This window comes from Geotrypetes seraphini, chromosome 8, assembly GCF_902459505.1.
Source record: "Geotrypetes seraphini chromosome 8, aGeoSer1.1, whole genome shotgun sequence".
Lineage (NCBI taxonomy): Eukaryota > Metazoa > Chordata > Amphibia > Gymnophiona > Dermophiidae > Geotrypetes > Geotrypetes seraphini.
The window spans coordinates 91,302,881-91,325,884 of NC_047091.1; the positions used below are offsets into that span (position 1 = coordinate 91,302,881).

At 43.2% G+C, this 23,004-nt stretch overlaps 1 protein-coding gene across 1 annotated transcript in view; it reads right to left on the minus strand.

The window, feature by feature from the left end:
• Positions 1 to 23,004, minus strand: part of RFX2 (regulatory factor X2) — a 447,486-nt gene that overhangs the window by 237,088 nt on the left and 187,394 nt on the right. The window contains exon 8 of the mRNA XM_033955018.1: positions 20,953 to 21,068. Coding sequence (XP_033810909.1) covers positions 20,953 to 21,068 — 116 coding nt within the window. The remainder of the gene's footprint in view (positions 1 to 20,952; positions 21,069 to 23,004) is intronic.

Below are 23,004 nucleotides of genomic sequence, written 5' to 3' on the forward strand. Positions count from 1 at the left end.
CTGGTCGTATCGAGGTAGAAGATGATATTTTCCTTCTTAGAGGACCCTCGGCCACAAGAGGACACCCGCTGAAAATAAAGGGCGGGAAGTTTCATGGCGACACCAGGAAGTACTTCTTCACCGAAAGAGTGGTTGACAGCTGGAATAAGCTCCCAGTACAGGTGATCGAGGCTAGCAGCGTGCCAGATTTTAAGAACAGATGGGATGCTCATGTCGGTTCTCTACGAGGGAAAAGGTCATCAGAGAGCGATTAACTAGGGAGGTGGGTCAATGGAGTGGGCAGACTCGATGGGCCTTGGCCCTTTTCTGCCATCAATTTCTATGTTTCTATGTAACTGTTGAGATGAAAAAGCAATCACTCAAAAAGGCAAAAGTAAAGTTAAATCCAGTCCCACAAAACAAAACACAATTGTACAGCATATGTCTGCACAAAACAGAAAAAAGGAAGAAAAGTACTTAGCTACAAATTAAGTCCATAGCTGGAAGTGTTTCCCAACTCAGCAACAGAAGAATGGAAAAATGCTTGACTCCTGTGATAAGTATAATCTAAGAACTAAAGTTATGCTTGATTCAAGCCAAAGGCTGATAAGTATCCAAAGGGCTAGAAAAAAATACAAATTCCTTTATCTTTTTAACAGGTGTGAATCATACAATGCAGCTCCAAGTCCCTATGGGAGACCCTGTTTCACTTGCACGTCTTCAGAGGATAGAAACTCCTGAGTTTTGCGATGTACTAGCATGGTTTTTATCCCCTGAAGATGCGCAAGTGAAACAGGGTCTTCCCTAGGGACTTAGAGCTGCGTTGTAGAATGGCACAGTGTGATTCACACCCAATAAAAGGGCTCACTTGCTTTGTTATCTTTGCTACGTCAATGAGCTTCTTGACGATGTGTGAGGTCTTTTTCTCCACCAAAGTCTGTTTGTTGTAATTTACCCTAAACTAAGCAGAAGGAGATAAAGTTTGGGTGTTTAGTGATTTCAATTACCCCAACATTGACTGGTTAAATGTTATATCAGGGAGTGATAGGGAGGTAAAATTCCTAGACGTCAAAAATGAATGCTTCTTGGAGCAACTGGTCCAGGAACCAACAAGAGGAAGAGCTATTTTAAATTTGGTCCTTAGTGGAATGCAGGACATAGTACAGGTGGTAACTGTGTTGGGTCCGCTGGGAAACGGTGATCATAACGTGATAAAATTTGAGCTGATACCGAGAATGATGTCGCAAAAGAAATCTACTGTAGAGGCATTTAATTTTCAAAAGGGTGACTATGATAAAATGAGGAAAATGGTTATAAAGAAGCTAAAAGGATCACTAGCAAAGGTTAGGACAATAAATAGGCATGGATGTTATTTAAAAATGCTATCGAGGAAGCCCAGACCACGTATCAGCAAAGGTGGTAAGAAGAGGAAACGAGAGACGGCATGAATAAAAAGTGAAGTGAAAGAGGCTATTAGAGCCAAAAAAAAAAATCCTTTAAAGAATGGAAAAAGGATCTGAATTAAGAAAATAAGAAGAGACACAAACACTGGCAAGTTAGATGCAAAGCATTGATAAAGAAAGCAAAGAAAGAATATGAAGAGAAACTTGCAAATGAGGCAAAAACTCATAACAATTTTTTTAGGTACATCAAAAGCAGAAAACCTGTGAGGGAATCTGTGGGACCGCTGGATGATCAAGGAGCAAAAGTGGCACTCAAGGAGGATAAGACCATAGCGGAGAGACTGAATGAATTCTTTGCTTCAGTCTTTATGGAAGAAGATACAAGAGATCTACCTGAACCAGAAATGGTTTTCAAAGGTGATTATATGGAGGAGCTGAAAGAAATCTCGGTGAATCTGGAAGATGTACTAAGCCAAATCAACAAATTAAAAAGTGATTAAATCACCTGGACTGGATGGTATACATCCCAGGGTACTAAAAGAACTCAAACATGAAATTGCTGACCTGCTGTTAGTGATCTACTGTTAGTGACCTGCTGTTAAAATCATCTATAGTACCTGAAGATTGGAGGGTGGCCAATGTTATGCCGATTTTTATAAAGGGTTCCGGGGGAAATCTGGGAAATTACAGACTGGTAAAGCCTGACTTCAGTGCCAGGCAAAATGATGGAAACAATTATAAAAATAAAATTGTGGAACACGTAGGCAAACATGATTTAATGAGGCAGAGTCAGCATGGGTTCAGCTGAGGGAGATCTTGTCTCACCAATTTGTTTGACTTCTTTGAAGGTAATAATAAACATGTGGATAAAGGCGAGCTGGTTGATGTAGTATATCTACATTTCCAAAAAGCTTTTGATAAAGTTCCTCATAAGAGGCTCCTGAGAAAATTAAAGAGCCAAGGGATAGGAGGCAATGTTCAATTGTGGATTAAGAATTGGTTATTGAATAGAAACAGAGGATAGGGTTAAATGGCCATTTTTCTCAATGGAGGAGGGTAAATAGTGGTGTGACATAGGGATCTGTACTGGGACCGGTGCTATTTAACTTATTTATAAATGATCTGGAAATTGGAACGACAAGTGAGGTGATTAAATTTGCAGATGACACTATACTAAAGGGAAATTGGAAGACTAGGTGTTCAAATGGCATAGGAAATTTAATGTGGACAGATGCAAAGTGATGCACATTGGGAAGAATAATCCAAATCATAGTTCCCGGATGGCAGGGCATACCTTGGAGGTCAGTGCTCAAGAAGATCTGGGTGTCATCATGGACAATAAGCTGATACCTTCCGCCCAATGTGTGGTGGTGGCCAAGAAAGCAAACAAGATGCTAGGGATTATTAGAAAAGGGATGTAAACAAGACTACAAATGTCATAATGCCTCTGTATTGCTCAAAGGTGCAACCTCACCTTGAGTATTGCGTTCAGTTCTGATCTCCATATCTCAAAAAAGATATAATGCCTCTAGAAAAGTTTCACAGAAGAGTGACCAAGATGAAAAAGGGGATGGAACTCCTCTTGTATAAGGAAAGATTAAAGAGGTTAGGGCTCTTCAGCTTGGAAAAGAGATGGCTGAGGGGAGATATGATAAAAGTCCACAAAATCCTGAGTGTTGTAGAATGGGTACAAGTGGATCGATTCTTTTACTGAATCAAGATTTACAAAGACTAAGGGATACTCAAAGTTACAGAATAATAGTTTTAAAACCAAGAGGAGGAAATATTTTTTCAGAGAATAGTTAAGCTCTGGAATGCATTGCCGGAGGATATGGTAAGAGTAGTTAATGTAGCTGGTTTTAAAAAAGGTTTGGAGAAAAAGTTCATAAACTGCTGTTGATAGACATGGAAGAAGCTACTGCTTGGTGGCACGGAATACTGCTACTGTTTGGGTTTTTGCTAGGTACTTGTGACTTGGATTTGCCTCCGTGAAAAAGGGATACTGGGTTAGATCGACCATTGGTCTGATCCAGTAAGGCTATTCTTATGTTCTTATGTACTACTTTAGTAGCCTCATTGCATGCCCCCTAGTCCTAGTATGTTTGCAAAAGTAAACAAGCAATTCATATCTACCTGTTCTACTCCATTCAGTATTTTATAGACCTCTGTCATATCTCCCCTGAGCCATCTCTTTTCCAGACCGAAGAGCCCTAGCCACTTTAGTCTTTCCTCATAGGGAATTCATCCCAACCCCTATATCATTTTTGATGCCCTTCTCTGTACTTTCCTAATTCCACTATATCTTTTTTGAGATATGGTGACCAGAATTACACACAGTATTTGAGATGCAACCATACCATGGAGCGATACAAAGGCATTATAACCTATGTTCCCTCTAAGTGGAGACCTTGATCAATTGCTCATATATTTTACATGGTTGTTACATGGTAGTTCACAAACAGTGGAGGGTATGGGGTGCGGACCACCCCGGACACTGACTTTGCGCAGGCACCAGCACCTCTTGACATGTTCACCGGCCTGAGCAGCACCTTCCATCTCCTGCTCGTGCCAACCTCAACCCCCCCTAAGATGTCACTTCCTGGTCACGGGACCAGGATGTAACGTCAGAAGGGAGCCAAGGCCGGCACAAGCAGGAGGTGGAAGATTCTGTTCTCGACAGCGAACATTTCAAGAGGTACATGGGGGGGGGGGGACAGTGAGCAATGGGGAAAAATAGGGGGTGCACGGTGCAGCGATGCCAGGCACCACAACCCTGGGACTCTCCCTCCCTTGCCAAGCCACTACTCACAAAAATACTGACCTGACCTACAAACAAAATTAAACTACAAAAAAGATTAAATTAAATCAATTACCCCAAGTGTGATGGGTTATTTTGTACTATACGAGGTCTGTTCAAAAGGTTCCGGGACAATCTGAATTGCATGCCAACAGGAAGTTCTTTTGAGACGTGCTAGGCAGCGGTGAGTAGCTTGAAATCTCACAGTAACCTTTTTTCCATTTGTTGATATGTTTTTGTCTCCGAGCTACAGCAGTTTTTCTGAAAGAGTGTTTTTGTGATCGGTTATTTTTCATCATGTGCGACCTGAATGAGCAGCGCTACAGCATGAAGTTCTGTTTTAAATTGGGTAAGACCAGTATAGAAACATATGAAATGTTGAAAATGGCTTATGGGGAACATGTCATGAGTCGTGGAAGGTGTTTTGAATATGTCAAAATTAGTGGATTTTGTGCAAAAACGCAATGACAGTTCTTCCCCAGCCACCTTACTTTCCTGACTTGGCCTCTGCTGACTTCTTTTTATTTCCTAAACTTAAATCCATGCTGAAAGAAAAGCAATTCGACACCACTGAAGACATAAAGCAAAATTCAACATAGCAACTTTTGTCAGTTCCTGAAGATGGGTTTAATGACTTTTTCCAGAAGTGGAAATGGTATTGGGAAAAGTCTCTGAAAACTCTATGTACTCGTATACATAGAGAAGATTGTTTGTTTAATAACTTTTTATAAAATCAGTCTTGGAACTTTTTGAACTGACCTCATATATAGAAATGCATTACTAATACTGGATCAAAAATTGTTGAATTTTAGAACTTGTTGCTCACACAAAAAAATTTGCATGCACCTGGCCATTCCTTGGAGGGAGCACTGATTAAAACATTCACATCTCTGTTTTCCATTCCTTTCCTGATAATTCCTAACATTCTATTTGTTTTCTTAGCTACCACCACACACTGAGCTGAGAGTTTCAAAGTATCATCAATGACACCTAGATCTTTTTCCTGATGGATGACTCCTAATATGAAATTCTGCATCATGTGCCTATAATTCGGATTTCTCTTTCCTACATGTATCACTTTGCACTTGCTCACATTAAACGTCGCCTGGAATTTTGATGCTCAGTCTCCCAGTCTCGCAAGGTCTTACTGCAATTTTTCACATTTCTCTTACGATTTAACAATTTAGAACAATTTTATGTCATCAGCAAAATCAATTATCTTATTAGTTATTCCCATCCCTTGATTGCTGATATAAAGCAGATTTCTGGGGAACCCTACTATTTACCCTTCTCCATGGAGAATATTGATCATTTAACCCTCCTCTCTGTTTTCTATCTTTTAACCAGTTCTTAATCTATAATAGGACATTACCTCTTATCCCATGACTTTCTAATTTGCTCAGATGTCTCTTATGAGGTACTTTGTCAAATGCCTTTTGAAATCCAGATACACGATATCAACCGGCTGACCTTTATCCACATGTTTATTTACGCCTTCAAAGAAATGAAGTAGATAAGTAAGACATCCATGTTGACTAAATCCATGTTGGCTTTGTCTCATTAATCCATGCTTATGTAAATGCTCTGTACTTTTGTTCTTTATAATAGTGTATACCATTTTTCTCAGCACAGACACAAGACTCATCAGTCTATAATTTCCTGGATCACCTCTGGAACCCTTTTTAAAAATTGGTGTTACGTCGGCCACCCTCCAGTCTTCTGGTACCAGGCTGTATTTTAAATATAAATCACAAATTACTAACAATAGTTCTGCAAGTTCATTTCAGTACTCTGGGATATATGTCATCCGGTCCAGATAATTTCCTATTTTTCAGTTTGTCCAATTGCCCCATTACATCTTCCAGTGTTATAGAAGTTTGTTTAAGTTTCTCTGACTCATCAGTACTGAATACCATTTCTAGCAATGGTATCTCCCCCACATCTTCCTCGGTGAAGACTGAGGCAAATAATTCATTTAATCCCTCCGATATAGCCTTGTCTTCCCTGAGTGTCCCTTTTACTCCTCAGTTATCTAGCGGGTCAACAAATTGTTTTACCGACTTCTTGTTTCTAATATATCTAAAAAAGTTTTACTATGTGTTTTTGCTTCCAATGCAATCTTTTTTCAAAGTCTCTCTTTGTCTTCCTTATGAGTGCCTTGCATTGGACTTCCCATTCCTTATACTGCTTCCTATTATTTTCAGTCAGATCCTTCTACTTTCTAAAATATTTTATTTATTTATTTGTTCAATTATTTAGCCCATCCTCCCAAAGGAGCCCAGAATGGGTTACAAAGTACATCCACACTATAATTGAGACAGGACAGAGATGACATAATTTACAATATAGACATGACAATAAAACATATATACTAAACAGCATCTGGTGAGCATAGATGGCTTAGGTGCGTTGACTCTGAATGGCATTTGTCCTTAAGGTGCATTTCCTTAAGGCGCTGGGTTTGTGAAGAGGAAGGTTTTCACGGCCTTCTTGAAGCTCCAAAGTCCATCTAGTGTTCTAATAGATGGGGGGATGGTGTGCCATAGTCTGGGTATGAAATGTGAGTAGGAGCGTTTGAGGACTGTTTCAGTTGTTGAGGGGGGGGGGCCTTGTGTTTTTTTAAAAAAAATTTATTATTTAAGTACCAAGATAGGTTTCACAGATAAGCTGTTCTGGTTGAAGAATACAAAAAATTCATTTGGTCATTTACTATAATATATACTCGAAAATATTTATTGCTAAATATTTAAAACATCTGCAATAATTCTAGAATTGGCATTTGGGATTAAATATTGAACAAGTGCAGTGGATAAATACTTATCACCACAATTGCATTTTGAATTCCATGGAGGAAGTAATAAAATGAATGAGTAATACACTTGCTAGAGCAATGTCCCACAAACTTTCTAGAGCCACAGCACATTAAAGGTAGTGGCTGTGGCTTGAGGCACCTGGAAGTGCGCAGACATCTCTTTCAGTTTTGAGGGAGCAACCAGGAGGTATGATCAGTCGTTTTTCTCCTTGGAACCTCAGTGGTCGCTTTGGGAAGTAGATTTGTAGTTTAGTTTTCATGTAGTGCGGAATCATTTCATGGAAGGTTTGAAAGCAAGGACCAGGGCCTTGAAGGCACAGCTTTTTGAATGGGCAGCCAGTGCATGGAAGCTAATGCAGTGGTAACGTGGTCGTGGATGCCTAGGTTTTTCAGTAGGCAGATTGCAGCATTTTGCACCCTTTGAAGGCAGGAGTTAGTTTTCTTTTAGCTCTAAGATTTCTTCATCTCATGGCTGTCATTTGGCCTTCCTTCCTTCTTTTTTAATACATGGAATATATCTGGTCTGGGATTCCAGGATGGTATTTTTGAATAACATTCACACCTGATGTAAATTTTTTGACCTTTGCAGCTGCTCCTCTAAGTTTCTTTTTTTTCTTTTTACCAGTCTCCTCATGTTATCCTTGATTAATATTAAATGCTATTTTATTGGATTCTTGTGTGTACTTATTCCAGAGATTATATTAAACCTGATCATGTTATGATTAGAGCTTCACTATAATCGTGGTAGGGAGAGAGAGAATTGGTCCTGAGGCTAGGGGGCAAGGAGGGAGAGAAACAACTGGACTACTTTAGTGCTAGGAACTTGGGAGACAGGAGGGAGGGTGAGAGAGAGTTGGACCTGGAGCTGGGGAGGGTGACAGAAAGTTGGACCAGGGAGAAGGAGAAAAAGATTATGTATTTACTCTGGTACGGTGTTTTCCAGTACATAGGTGAGACATTCTAGACCAGGGGTCCCCAAAGTCCCTCCTTGAGGGCTGAATCCAGTTGGGTTTTCAGGATTTCCCCAATGAATATGCATTGAAAGCAGTGTATGCACATAGATCTCATGCATAGTCATTAGGGAAATCCTGAAAACTCAACTGGATTCGGAGGGACTTTGGGGACCCCTGTTCTAGACAGATGGGTTATTTCCCCATAGCTGCGTGCTGCTGCAGAAGGAATCCACTCCAGATTTTTCACTCTGCCTCTTGTGACATTTCTGATCCTAAAGTCAGCCCTGTCATTCAGAAAAAGAGAGTAGCAGTGATCCCCTATAGTAGGAAAGGGCAGGCACACAGTAAGAGTGAGACCGGTGCTGGTGCATACAGAGCTGTCTTTCCAAGGCAGGAATCCAAGCAGGTTCTCCTCACTTAGAGGAGCAAGCTTCAGCTATCTCTGGCTCCCCTTGTGGCCATCCAGGAGATTTCCCTTCCCTTTCATTATGGGAACCTGCTTGGATTCCTGCCTGGGAAAGACAGCTCTGTATGCACCAGCACCAGTCTCACTCTTACTGTGTTTGGGCAGGTTTGGGCGTGGCTCTGGGAAACTTAAACACATCGCACACAAGCTAGAGAGGACAGTCCAAGAACAATTTCTCTTGAAGGTTCTCCAGAACAAGCAGCGGCAGGAGGAAGGACCTATGGAATGGCAGAGAACTGAAAAGCCAAACTTAACAAAGCCTTGTGAGGCAAAGGAAGGTATGAAGATTGCTGTACCTGAGCTGGAGCCTATGGAAGCAATGGAGGTAAACTTGACCATGGCTGGCAATTGACTGTGCTTTTTGTTTGCTTTTTGTTTTTTCTATTTTTGCTTGAAGAAACTGTTGCATTAAGAGTGTATTGGAAAAGCCTTCCTGTTACTTTAAGTCATTCCAGTTTGAAAGAAAAATGTGTTTCTAGAGAACTCATAAGAAAGTCATTAAAGAAGATTGCTTAGGCTGTTTTTCTGTGATGAAGATTTTTCCCCCCCCCCCTTTTTTCTGTTTAAGGCCTGTGTTTGTTTGTGGCCATGCCTGAGTACAACTGGGACTGCTGAGGAGTTTAAAGTTGTGGGGAGTTTGCTGAAAAATCTGGGCGGATCTTTTATGGGATACTTTTGTGCAACAAAAAGTAATAAAAGCAGATTCAGCAACTTTCCCCTCAGTCAGCTCTAAGGAGCAGGAACCTGCTATTGCTGGTGAAGAGCAAGTTTGATGGACTGAAAGTGTTCCAGTTTGAACTCTTTTGAACTTTGGTTTTTAATTGTGCTAAAAAGGGCCTGGTGAACTGGACTGGGGTTACTGAAGCCTGGGTAACTTGTTGGGGCGTGGAAGGAGGCCAGCCCAAAGAAAATGTACAAACTTTACTGAGTTATTTTTTTCCTATCCTCTCTATTCTTGGTTGGAGAGAAGGAGCCCAAGAGATTTGTGAATTTTTATTTGGACTGTTTTGAACAAAGTGTTCTTGTTTTCCATTTTGAAACAGAACCTAACAAACTTACCTGTGAGACTAAGGCCTAAAGTTAGGCACCTATTTTCGAGGCACCCAAATAGATAGGCGCCTATCTAAATTGAAGAACAAGCTCAATTAAGCTTTTTAATCAGCACTGAATGAAACATAGGAACCTGTCAAGAAAGCGTGATTCTGTAACAAGGCGCCACTAAAAATTTAGGCGGCCTTCAAAAAAATAGGCGCTATGCATGTTAGGCATGGGCATGGCTACATGTTTGGCACCTTCTTACAGAATCGCTGCTATTAAGAATGCTTAAGTGCTCAGATGGGCGCCTAACTTTTAGTTGTGCCTTGGGCTGGCCTATTTATTGGGTGCCTCCAAAATAGATGCCCAAATGCTCAGCGCGATTCACTAAACAGCACCCAATTTTACTTGAATCGCGTTGAACAGTGCCTATTTCGATGCCTAACTTTTGGGCACTTCTTATAGAATTTGCCCTCCAATTTTACTTGAATCGCGCTGAACTGTGCCTATATCGGCATCAAACTTTTGGGTGCTTCTTATAGAATTTGCCCTTAAGTGCCTATAGGTGAAGGCCTGACTGTTGATTTTTGTTTGCCTTTCTTCTGACGTAAAAATATTAAAACTTGTTTTTTACTTTCTACACAAGTGCTTCTCTGGGGATTGTTTATCTAGAACTGAGTAAGATAAAGGAAGCACTCTAGGAACTATTGTTTTTTTCCACCCTGAAGGGCAACCTTCATTTTGAGGGACATGCCAGATTCAGTGAGTCCACCTGTCATGGCGCTACGACTGCGGGAGCTGAGGTCATGCGGGTGACACACTGCTATACTTCACTGGGTTCTTTAGCTCCACCTACAGTTAGTACTCAAGCACTGAGAACCACCCAATACATATGAAGTAGAGGCACATGTAGCAACAGGCTTAAACAAACTGTTCTTAAGAATCAACTCAACAGTAAAGTTAATCGCTAACAGAGACTTCAAAGGAGCACAGAAACTACTCCCATAAAAAACTGAAACATATATACAAATTCTTCCCAGCCCCCAAGAATCAGCTTGGAGAAGCATAAACAGACTGAAATAGTAGGCAGAACATTAGCATTTCAAGCAGGGAAGATGAACTCCTGGATATGTCCTTTGATTGTTCAATCTCGATCTTACTTCAAATTTAGGAAATTGTTGAAAACTTATTTATTCGACAAATTTGTATGTTAACTTTTAACAATATATTAGTGATGTATTTTAAATGGGTATAAGTATTTTATTTAATTGCATTTCTTCACTGAAATGTTTCAGTTCTTTCTTGTTGTAAACCGCCCAGAACTACTGGTAGGGCGGTATATAAGAAAATAAATTATTATTATTATTAAGCACTGGGCGGGGGGTCTAGAATGCCTCACCTATCTACTGGAAAAGAGCTTACTTAAGTACATAATCTCTTTTTCCAGTGCAATAGGTAAGACATTCTGGACAGATAGGACATTCAAAAGCAGTCCCCAAAAGGCTAGGGTGGGCTTGCTGTGCCGACCCTTAAGACCGAAGACCCAAAAGCAGAAACCTATCTTACCAACGCATCCACTCTGTAAAACTTGGAAAACGTGTGAAGAGAAGAGTCACGTTGCTGCCCTGCAAATCTCAGGAGAGACAGCTCAAGCTTCAGCCCACAAAAAAGCCACACTCCTGGTAGAATGCACCTTAATGGAAACAGGAGACCGTTTCCCTGAAAGAATGGCCCTACAGATCCATCTGGAAATCGTGGCTTTGGAAGCAGGAGCACCCTGCTTAACTGAATGAGTCAGCACAAATGGTCAGAGATGAAACTTGTTAGTGACCTCCAGATAACGCAGAAGAACTCAACGCACATCAGTTTCTTCAACAGGTGATCTTGTGTCCTGGAACCAGTAGGCTGAAAGGCAGGTAAATGCACTTCCAGATTAACACTGAAAGCCGAAACCACCTTCAGTAGGAAAGAAGGAACTGTCCGAAGGGAAACCCCAGTCTTTGAAATACGGAGGAACAGTTCTCTGCATGACAGAGCCTATAGTTCCAACACGTCGCACCAAAGTAATGTCAACCAGAAAAATGGTCTTGAGTGTCAAGTCCGAGAGGGAAGCATCTTAAAGGGGCTCAAAAGGAGCCTTGGTAAGGCTAGACAACACCAGGTTAAGGTCCCAGGAAGGGAAAGATTGCTTAACCGGAGGTCTGACACATAGAGCCCTCTTCAGAAATCTGGCGACATTAGGATGAGACACAGACAAGGACCGATGCTTCCAAGATCTAAAACAAGAGAGCCCAGCCACCTGGACCCGAAGAGAAGCCACAGTGAGGCCTTTATCCAGACCAGCCTGAAGAAAGGTGACAAACAGCTAAATTGGAACTTAATAAGAGTCACCTGGTCCTGGGCGCACCAATGTTGGAAGGCCACCCCACGCCTTAGCATAAGCAGAAATCGTGGATGATTTCTTAGACTTCAGAAGAGTAACAGCCACCATAGCAGAATATCCTTTGTGCTCCAAGGTTGCGCGCTCAAGAGCCATGCCATAAGAACCTCCTTGGACACTGGACTCTACAGGAGGATGGGCGCTAAGCCAAAGGCTGCAACCCCATGCACAGACACATCAGATCTGCATACCCAGTCTGTAAGACCAATCTGGAGCCACCAGAATGACGCAGCCCTTGATCGATTGAATTACCCAGCTAAACATAAAGCCAAGGAGGAGAATCTCCTGAGGCCATGGTTGCACCAGAGTGTTGAGCCCCTCACTTCCGGACTTGGATCTTTGACTGAAGAAGTGATCTGCTTTCTTGTTTCTTGCTATGGCCATGAGATTAAAGAGGGGCCGACCCCAGGGCTGCATTATTGCTCAAAATGCTACTGCAGACAGGGCCCGCTCACCCGGATCCAAGCTGTCTGCTAAGGAAGTCTGAACATTGTCTACTTCTACCATATGCACTGCCATCAGTGCTAGGAGGTGACTTTCCACCTAGAGAAAAAGAAGGTGGGCTTCATGAGCCAGAGGAGTGCTCTTGGTCCCTCCTTGGCAATTGACGTAGGCTACTGCTGTCGCATTGTTGGAGAAGACTCTGACTGCATGGCCCTTCAGTTTTCTGAAATCTCATCAGAGCTAGGAGATATTTACAGAATTCTTCAAGGCCCAAAATGGGCTGGCTGGCATCCAAGAAACAAACTTGGAGAAACAAACAGAATGAGACAACAGGCAGGCACAGGAAGAACAAGGCGGGAGTCTAGAATGACTCGTCTATCTACTGGAAAAGATATTATCAAGGTAAGGACATAATCTCTTTTTCCAGTGCAATATGTGAGTCATTCTAGACATGTGGGATGTACAAAAGCAGTCCCAAAAAACTAGAATGGGCTGACTGTGCTGACCTTCAAGATCGAATACCCCAAAGCAGAGTCCTGTCTTGCCGCCACATCCACTCTGTAAAATTTGGCAAACGTGAAACTCATTCGTGACCTCTAGATAATGCAGAAGAACTCTGCATACATCCAACTTCCTCAAAATGTGATCTTGCTTCCTAAAACCAGTAGGCTGAAAAACAGGCAAACACACGTTCTGATTAACATAGAAAGCAGACACCACTTTCGGCAGAAATGAAGGAACTCTGCAGAAAGAGATCCCCATTTCCGAAAGCCTCAGGAAAGGATCTCTACAAGACAGAGCCTGGAGTTCTGAGATGTGTCTCGCTGAGGTAATGGCAACCAGAAAAACTGCCTTTAGCGTCAAGTCCAAGAGAGAAGCATCTTGCAGAGGCTTGAACAGACAGTTGGTGAGGCCAGACAAAACCAAATTATGGTCCCACGAAGAAAACAGCAGTTTGATTGGAAGTCTAATGTGAAGAGTACCTTTTAGAAATTTGGCCACATCAAGGTGAGATGCAAATGAAGGACTACAGTTCCAGACTCTGAAACAAGAAAATCCAGTGACTTGGACCCAAAGGGAAGCCACGGTGAGGCCCTTATCAAGGTCCACCACAATAACTGGAGAAGCATACAATTCCACACTAGCCTGGTTGCACCAATATTGGAAAGTCTTTGACACTTTAGCGTAGGCAGACAAGGTAGTCGACTTCTTAGATTTCAGAAGAGTAGAAATGGCTACATCAGAATATACTTTGTGCTCTATAGCCATGCCATTAAGAACAAAGTGAATGGAATCCTTCATGCAGACTAGACCCTGAGAGAGAAGGTCTGGAGAGCCCACAGCCAAAGACCAGGACCTATTTAAAGACACATCAGATCTGCGTACCACAGTCTGCAAGACCAGTCTGGAGCCACCAGCATGATACTTCCCTGATAAGTCACAATCTGCCAAAGGACCTGACCTATCATGGACCAGGGAGGAAAAGCATACAGTCCTGGCCCTGTGGCCAAGGCTGTACCAGAGCGTCTAGGCCCTTGCTTCTGGGCTCGGATCTTCAACTGAAGAATCAGACAGCTTTTGAGTTTTTTGCCATTGCTATTAGGTTAAAGTGAGACCAACCCCCGAGTTGCACAATGACCAGAAACGCTCCAAAGGACAGCGCCTACTCGCCCAGAGCCAAGGTCTGTCTGCTGAGGAAGTCTGCTTGAACATTGTCTCCCACCATAAGTGCTGTCAAAAGGGCCTGGAGATGAAGCTCCGCCCATAAAAAGAGCAGGCGGGCTTCCTGAGCCAGAGAAGCACTCATGGTTCCTCCCTGACAACTGGCATATGCCGTTGTTGTCACATTGTCAAAGATTTGGACCGCTTGGCCCTCCAGAGTCATCTGCAATTTCACCAGAGCCAAGCGAATGGCCCGCATTTCCAATTAGTTAATTTACCATTCCTTTTGAGAGGGCATCCAACATCCCTGAATGGGACGATGGATGCAATGGCCTTCCCATCTGCGGAGACTAGCATCTGTCATCACAACCACCCAAGATGCAATCCGCAGGGTGGGAGAGGGACTGTGGAAGGAGCCACCAAATCATGTTGGTCCGGGACTCCAGAATCCAAGGAAGAGCAGTATAGAATGCTTCCATCTGCAGAGCCCAGCGAGAGCAATGCATGCTGTAGAGGATGCACACGTGCCCTTACCCAAGGGACCACATCTATGGAGGCCGCCATGGACCCCAGGACCTGGAGATAGTCCCATGCAGATGGCACTGCTTTGTCCAGAAGACAAGAAATCTGAGAGCAGCTTCTGTCTGCTTGCCTCTGGAAGATAAACTCGGCCAGCTGCCGTGTCAAACAAGACCCCTAGATATTCCAGGGACTTAGTCAGGATCAAATTGCTTTTCTTGTAATTCATACTCCAACCCAGGTGGTCCAGGTACTGGAAGGCCTGATTCACCATGCACTGACCCTTGGCCAACAAGGGGGCTCTGATCAACCAATCGCCCAAGTACATCTTCCTCAAGTGAGCTGCCATGACCACCATCACTTTGGTGAAGGTACAAGGCACTATTTTCAGGCCAAAAAGCAGAGCTGAAAACTGGTAATGATTTTCCAGAACCTGAAACTGGAGGAATTTCCAGTGCACCTGAAAAATGAGAATATGTAAGTAAGCCTCTAAGATCTAGTGAGACAAGGAATTCTCCCAGGGCCACCGCTGCTATGACAGATCGCGCTGTCTCCATATGAAAGCATGGGACTTTGAGTGCTGCGTAAGATCCAGGATTGGTCTCCAATCATCTGAGCCTTTCTTTGGCACTATGAAATATATGGAGTATCTGCCTGAGCCCGAGTCTTCAGGCAGTACCAGTTCCATGGCCTGAATATCCAACATTCTTTGTACAGTGGCTTGTACTTTGACAATCTTGTCCAGGTGCTCCGCTGGAGAGTCCATAAACCAATCTGTCAGAGGCCGGGAAAATTCCAGCTTGTAGCTGGACTGAATAATGTCCAGACCCCACTGATCTGATGAGATGCACACCCAGGCCTGCAGGAACACAGAGTCTGCCCCTGATATATAGAGACCTCCTAGGCCTGGTATCATTGCACCTTTTTGGCATAGGAAGTCAAACAGGAGGTGGAAGGCTGATTATTCCTGGAGCCTGAGAACTTCTGCCTATAGCTCTGGGAAAATCTCTGAGACATGGAACTTGAATATGGGTAGGAACACCTGGAACCATGAAAAGAATGTCCCGAACCTCTAGAGGTTCTGGGTCTGCTGTCAGGCTGAGTCTTAGGGTGACGGTCCACTACAGAATTCATGAGATCATCTAAACCCTTGCCAAATAACAATTGCCATTTAAAGGGAAGTCTGGCAAGAGTAACCTTAGAGGTGGAATCACCGGCCCACTGTCTAATCCAGAGCATTCTACGAGCAGAAATCAGATATGCCAACACCTTGCTCAGGACCCGCAAAAGGTCATATAGGGTGTCAGCAATATAATCTACTCAAACCAAAAGAAGCTGAGGAAGAGGCTCTACAGCCTCACTCTCCAGAGTATGCAGCCTGAACAAGCAAGCACACATGACAAAGGACACCACTGAGGCAGTTTTAACTCCTAAGTCACTGCTTCAAAGAGTCTCCTGAGAACCACATCCACACGATGGTCCTGCATATCTTTGAGCACCATACCACCCTCACTGGGAAGGGAGGTGCGCTTAGTCAACTGTGCAGCCAAAGAGTCCACTTTAAGCTGACCAAGAAGCTGTTGGCACTCCTGATGCATAAGGTACAAACAGGATATAGCCCTCACCACCTTGAGAGTGCATTCAGGAGAATATCATTACCCAGAGATCAGAATGCTCATGTCAGGATACCAGGGAAAAGCGGAAGATTGAGCTTGTACTCCACAAAGGAGAGAGGAGGAGGTAGAAGGAGCTGGCTGAGTGACTAAATTCAACTCCTGTAAAGTCTCTGAAATGAGATCAGGCAAAGTAGCAGACAAATGCAGAACCATGGAATTGTCCCCAGATTCTAAAGCCAGAGAAGGATCCAAAGATTTGGCATATTGGCTCAAGTCCCCCGCCATGGGAAGAGCATCCCCAGAAAACAAGGGGTTCGCAAGCTGATCATCATTATAAGCATCATCCAAATCAGGGTCAGCTAACTCAGAAACAGAAGCTACTGAGAAGAGGGCGTGCTTAAAGAGACAAAACCACTGAGAGACAAGTCTGAGGTGGAGCAGGACTGCATAGTAGAAGCACAGCTATCCTGAAAGATATTTCACAAAATTTCATTAATTCTGAGAAGGCCTCCGGACTCTGGGGAGTAGAGTCATCCTTAGATGACTTGAGCTTGCGGTTCTTGGGCTGTGGGGTGTCAGCATCCTTTCACGTGGAACTTTCCGCTTTGCCGAGCCCTGAAAAATGAATTGGCTGCCCCAACTGGCTAGCCACCCATTTAGTCACCTGCTTAGATAGGGAAGAGGTAGCACGTAGCGCAAGGTCAATCTAGAGGTGCTAAATTTGTGCAATCCTGGCAAGGATTTGAAGCAGACGAGCACAAGGACTTCATCCCAACAAGATTTGAGGCAAAAACTGCAATTTTGGAAGTGAAAGAAGCTTTTGAAAAAAAGATTGCTAAAAATCCAAGATGGCCACCATTAAGAAATTCATGCCAAAATCACAGTATTTTTCATCTTTAACAAAGTACTAAAACAGTGATTTTAGGATTTTTCAGGTGGCAGAACACAGGGGGACATGCAGAAACCTCTCAAACTGTGAAATTCAGACATACACCCCCCCGATTCACCTCACAAGCTGTGAGAGCCTTACTCATTGTGACCTGCACTGGAAATGTGCCACAGCCTGCCTCAGCTCTCTTACAGTAGCTGGAATTAGAGAATCACTGCCTCATGCTGGGAATGCCTCTTCGACACTGATCTTAAGGCTGCCAGTCAGACACAGTGCCTGACCATTAGTGCTGCCCAATTCACAATTCGAATCAATTCACCGATTCACTTCGGGTGAATCGATTTGAATCGATTTAAAATTAAAAAAAAAAAATTGGCTTCCCGATTCGGACCCTCCCCCTTGCCCCCTAAAGCAGGAGCGAGGAGGGAGAGTCAGTCGGGAAGTGCTGCTGTCCGGCTTCCCCCCCCTGGCGTCCGGTTTCCCACCCTGGCGTCCGGCTTCCCCCCTGGCCTCCAGCTTCACCCCTGGCCTCCCCGCACCGTTTACCTTCTAGTTGCAGCCTGCACAGAAGATTGCGGTTATAGTGTCTTTGCAAACTGCTTTGAGCTGTTTCCTCCACCGCGATCCTGCCTCTGACGTCAAAGGAGGGGCGGGACCACAGCAGAGGAAACAGCTAAAAGCACTTTGCAAAGATGCTATAACTGCAATCTTCTGTGCAGGCTGCAACTAGAAGGTAAACAGTGTGGGGAGGCCAGGGGGAACATGGAGGCCTTCCCGGGGGGGGGGGGGGGCGCAGTCCTTCGGAGTGGGGGCTGGGACAGGCCTTTAAGGGGGGGAACAGGCCTTCAAGGGGGGACAGACCTTCAAGGGGGAGACAGACCTTCAAACAGGGGATAGGCCAGGGATGGTGGCATAGGCCTTCGGGAGGGACAAGCCTTTAAGGAGGGGAAAGTCTTCAAGGGGGGTCAACAAGCCTTCAAGGGGGGGGACAAACCTTGGATGGTGGCATAGGCCTTCATGGGGGACAGGCCTTTAAGGGGGGGGGACAGACCTTTAAGGGGGGGACAGGCCTTCAAAGCGGGGACAGGCCAGGGATGGTGGCATAGGCCTTTGGGGGGGCGGGCCTTTAAGGGGGGGGCAAGCTTTTAAGGAGGGAACAGGCCTTCAAAGCGGGGACAGGCCAGGGATGGTGGCACAGGCCTTTAAGGGGGGACAGGCCTTTAAGGGGGGGCAGGCCTTCAGGGATGGGGGGCAGGCCTTCAGGGGGAGGTGCAAGCCTTCAGGGGGGGGACAGACCTTCAAGTAGGGGCCCTGGTGTAGAAGTACATGGAGGGAGGGAGGGAAGGGGGGTTCAAAGAGACGTGCATATGCTGGACTTTGGGGGGGAAGAAATAATGGGTCTAAAAATAGAGGAAAAGGAGAGAGATGATGGACAATGGGATTTAGGGAGGGAAGGAACAGAAAGGTAGAGAAGTTGGACACAAGGGATAGTGTGGAGGGGGATAGAGATACTGGATAGGAGGGTACTTGGGAAAAGAAAGAGAGAGTTGGTGGACCCTGGGATGGTGGGGAAGGAGGGAGAGATGCTGGATGAAAGGGTAGTTAAGAAAAGGTGGATCTGTGGATGGAGACGAAAAAAAAGAAAGATGCCAGAACTCCGGGAGAGGGACTGGAAACGGAAGGCGAGAACAGAGATGGCAGATGGATGGTTAGCATGGAGAAAGAAGAAGGAGACCCTGGCAAGCAAGTTATCAGAAGACAACCAGAGCCTGGGACCAACAAAATTTGAATAATGACCAGACAACAAAATATAGAAAACCTAATTTTATTTTCCATTTTGTGATTACAATATGTCAGATTTAAAACGTGTATCCTGCCAGAGCTGGTGTTAGACCGCAAACGTAAGCTAGGATTTAACAGAGAGGAAAAGTCTTTTTTTCTTTGTTTACACCACAGTGCCAGTGTGGTTAGGAGAAGACAAAGGGGGTGAAGAGGCTATAAAATAAACCCACCAGGATGTTTAAAAAAAACACCCAATTGGGCAGGAAAATCGAATCGAAAAACCAATTCAATAGGCTGAATCGAATAGTCAAAATATTTTTTTCCTGAATTGGGCAGTACTACTGACCATACCTCCACCCCCATAGACTTTCAGATATGCTAAAGGAAAGGGTGGAGGCAAAAACGCAGCCAGTGCCCTGCATGATACTGCTGAGTCTCCATAGGATGCTTAACAACCTGCACTCGTACCCCTGAAAAACAGAAGGTGAGGAAAAAGTGGGGACGACCCCGAGCTCCAAAGAAACAAATGCAGGCTGGCTAACAGGTACCACTAGGGATCAACTTGTCAGCTGCAGACTGGAGTCTTCATCTTCTCTACTCAGGCAGAGCTGAAGAAATCTCAGAGTACAAAGGAAACCCTTAAAGGGATGAAAAAAAACACAGAAGAAAATAAGAAAAAGGGAGAGCAGAACAGAAACACTTCTTCAGGCTCGTGTGCAGAAGGGAAAAACCTTCAGGTAGCAGTAGAGCTCTCAGTGAAGTAGAGGAGTCAGAGAAAAAATCCGGAGTGGATTCCTTCTGCAAATGGCTTGTGGCCATTGGGAGATAACCCACATTTCTAGAATGACTCACCTATTGCACTGGAACAATCAGAATTATGGTCAGGTCCAAGGTTTCCGATGCAACAAGAGTGTAGGTTTGTCACAGATCACCCGGTTAGATTGGGTGCACTTCTTGAAGTCACTGGGAGTCTTCAACATCAAAAAAAGTATCACGGCAAATTAAATTCCTCAATTGTCAAGCAAAAAGGGGGCATGTTCAAATTGAGATTGAGAGTTCAGCCCAAATTTAGGTTTATCACCGCAAACAATAAAGAAAACTTAATAGGGCTGCAAAAAAATAAAAGATACACAGGAAAGGGATAATGTTAAATAAAAAATGATGAAAAAAGAAATGAAAAAAGACCTGATGGGAAGGCACAAATGGACACATGGAAAATGTTGGAGAGAGAGAGAACACCCAAAAATGTCCTCTCAGCTCCATAGAAAAACAAAGACTGAGGAACCTCTGCTTGTGCATCAGGTGAGAAGGCACCTGTGCATACTTGGTTCAAAATTACTAGAAGTTTCTACGTATTAATAGCTAGATAGTTCAGTGCTTTGCTCCATCAGATGATATCACTCAGATGTGAGAATTGAAGTTCTGCTTGTCCTCAGAGAAACCTCATCACCACCCTGAAACTCATCTTCCCTTAACTCTGCCTATCTCCACAGGCTAAAAGTTTGCTGCTGCTGTTAAAAAATTAGAGCCAAAAAATAAAGTTTTTATTTTTAAAGGGAAATGAGAGAACACAGCCCAAATAGAAAAGTACAACAAAATGGGGGGGGGGGGGGGGGTTGAGCGGGGACTCAGACTTCTCTGTGTATCCCCTTAGCTGTGGCTCTATCTTCTCTACTAAACCCTGTTCTCTTAACTGGGTCGAGTCACTATCAACAAACCAGTATAGGAGCTGCAAAGTATGACCATCACCATCTATTGGAGAAAAAGAAATACTGTGTAACAGGCTGGAGGTGCTCTTAAAGGGCAGGAAATACATTCTCGGTCTCCATCTGCTGATTGAAAAGTATACCCACAATTTCTGGATTGGTCTGATAAGGACAATAAGTAAGTATTGAAAGCTTTTCTCTTGTCTCCCCTGAAAGAACCAGGAATTACCTTTTTATTCTCAAGCCCTCTGTGTTAAAATTGTATGCCATCAGTGAACTGCTGAAAAACAGCTCCTATGAGTCTCCTGCAATATAGTATATTGTGCTACTCTTAAAATATGAAGCCAGCATCTAAATTTATCTTTTCTAAGTTATTCATATATAATTTTGTTTTTACAGTAAATGAAAAGAGTTTCACACCTGGATGAGATCTTCAAATCTGACCTTACCAATAAATTGCTGATGGTGTTGACTCTGCGCTGCCACAGACTGCTCTGGTGTTGCATGCTGGTTGATACTGGATGTGCTGTCTCCCATGCCATCCATTTTCTGAGTAGCCCTATATCTAAGGGTTAAAAATAAAGCAAATCTCAATATTAGCAATGAATAAAGTTGTATTTCCTGTTTATGGAGAACTACACCAGGTGTATAATAAAACGGAGGGGGGGTTAGGATTACCAGATATGCAAATTTATAATTATGCGTGTCTGCTTCACCATTTGGGAGATTGGGTAAATATGACCAACATTTACACCCCTCTTCAGATGGAACGGGAGTTTTTTGCTCCTTATAATATGTTTGCATTACTTCATAGTTCCCGAAGGGCATTGCCCTCTTCTATTCGTTCAAGTCTCAGATCTTTTGCCTTTGCAAGGTAATCCAGCCTTTCTTCCAGGAAGGGACTCTAGAGAATATCGGTTATGGGGAGCAAGAGGAGTTTTAAGTTTGGAACATATATTGGGGGATGAAGGGGAGCTGTTGACCCATGCAGAATTGTTAGCTAAGGTGGGGAAGACCTGGTGCACAGTTTGCGTGTTTTCAAGTGGAGCACTATGTAGGATCCCTCGACAGAGCACAATTGCGATTGCATATGGGGGCTAAATTACGGGAGTTGTTTACTTGGGAGGAGGGGGTGTCTCTTTTGGTATCTTGTATACATGCTAGTTTGCAAAAGTTGTAACCTGGAAAGGACTACAGGAACATTAGGGGTAAATGGGAAAGAGAACTACAGCTTAATTTAGAACATTGGGATACAGCCCGAACCTTAAGGGCGACACCTGGGGTGACCCCGTGTGCATGGTTAAGAGAAACGTATTATAGGATGATCTTACGTGCTTATTACACTCGCACACAATTATATTATAGTGGAGGTCTCCCTACATCATTGTGTCATAAATGTGGGATAGGGGATCATACTTTGGGACATGCATTTTGGACTTGTCCCATTATCCAAAATTTTTGGAAAAGAATAATATCTTATATGTCAAAAATAATTGGAAGATCATTATGTAGTTTTTCGACCCATTTTATTTTGGATTTGCTAGAGGCTTTTAGTCATTTGCCTAGGGGACATCGGGTGCTTTGTAGGAAGATGAGTTTATTGGCCAAGAAATGTATTCTTCAATATTGGACAGTCCCTGATCCCCCAAAGTTTTGGCATTGGCGGAATCAGTTACATCAGTTGGATATCTGGGAGGTGAGAGATGCTGGAAGGCCTAACAAGGGAAAGATGTTGTTCATGCATATATGGGAGCCTTATCTGCAAACCTTACATCCTAAAGGCCGTAGTGCGGTCTTAAGATGGGTGTCCTAGATTGTATTGGTGTGTTCTAGTGAGGTGAAATAGAGAGTACCATTGGGTGGGGTGGGGGGGTTGGAGAGGTGAGGTGGGGGGTATTGAATAGGTTCGAACATATTATCATGTATAAAATAAGTGGGGATTTAGTGGGGAGGGAGGGTTGAATTATTTTTTTTTTCTTTTCTTATTTTAAATTAATAAGATTCTGTGTCAATTTGCTGTTATGTTTTAGATATACATGCTTCTTATTTTATTTTATTTTATTTGATGCATTATTATTGTATTATGCATCTTGGGGTGCCCTTATGTTGTATTTGATGTTGTTTGCATCAATAAAAATTATTTGAACCTAAAAGCTCCTCATCTGTAAATTAATATTGAAAAAAGGTAATCGGAACCTTTGAAGGTGTAGTTTCAGTTAAATACAAATGATACTTTAGATTGTTTTCATTCTTCAAATAAATATAAAATAGAAGAACACACAATTTTGTAACAAGGGAGAGCAAAGTTTAAAAAATAATAATACAGATTTCTCCAAGTGCTACACTTCTTTAGCTTTCTATTCATTCAACTGTGTTCTCGCTTTCAGAATATGAATTTTAAAAGACACAGTGCTTCAACTTATACCATTGACTGAAGCTGAAAAAAAATTATTGTTCATTTCTATATTTTTAGTAACTGGTTAAAATATTTTTAGTTAGCT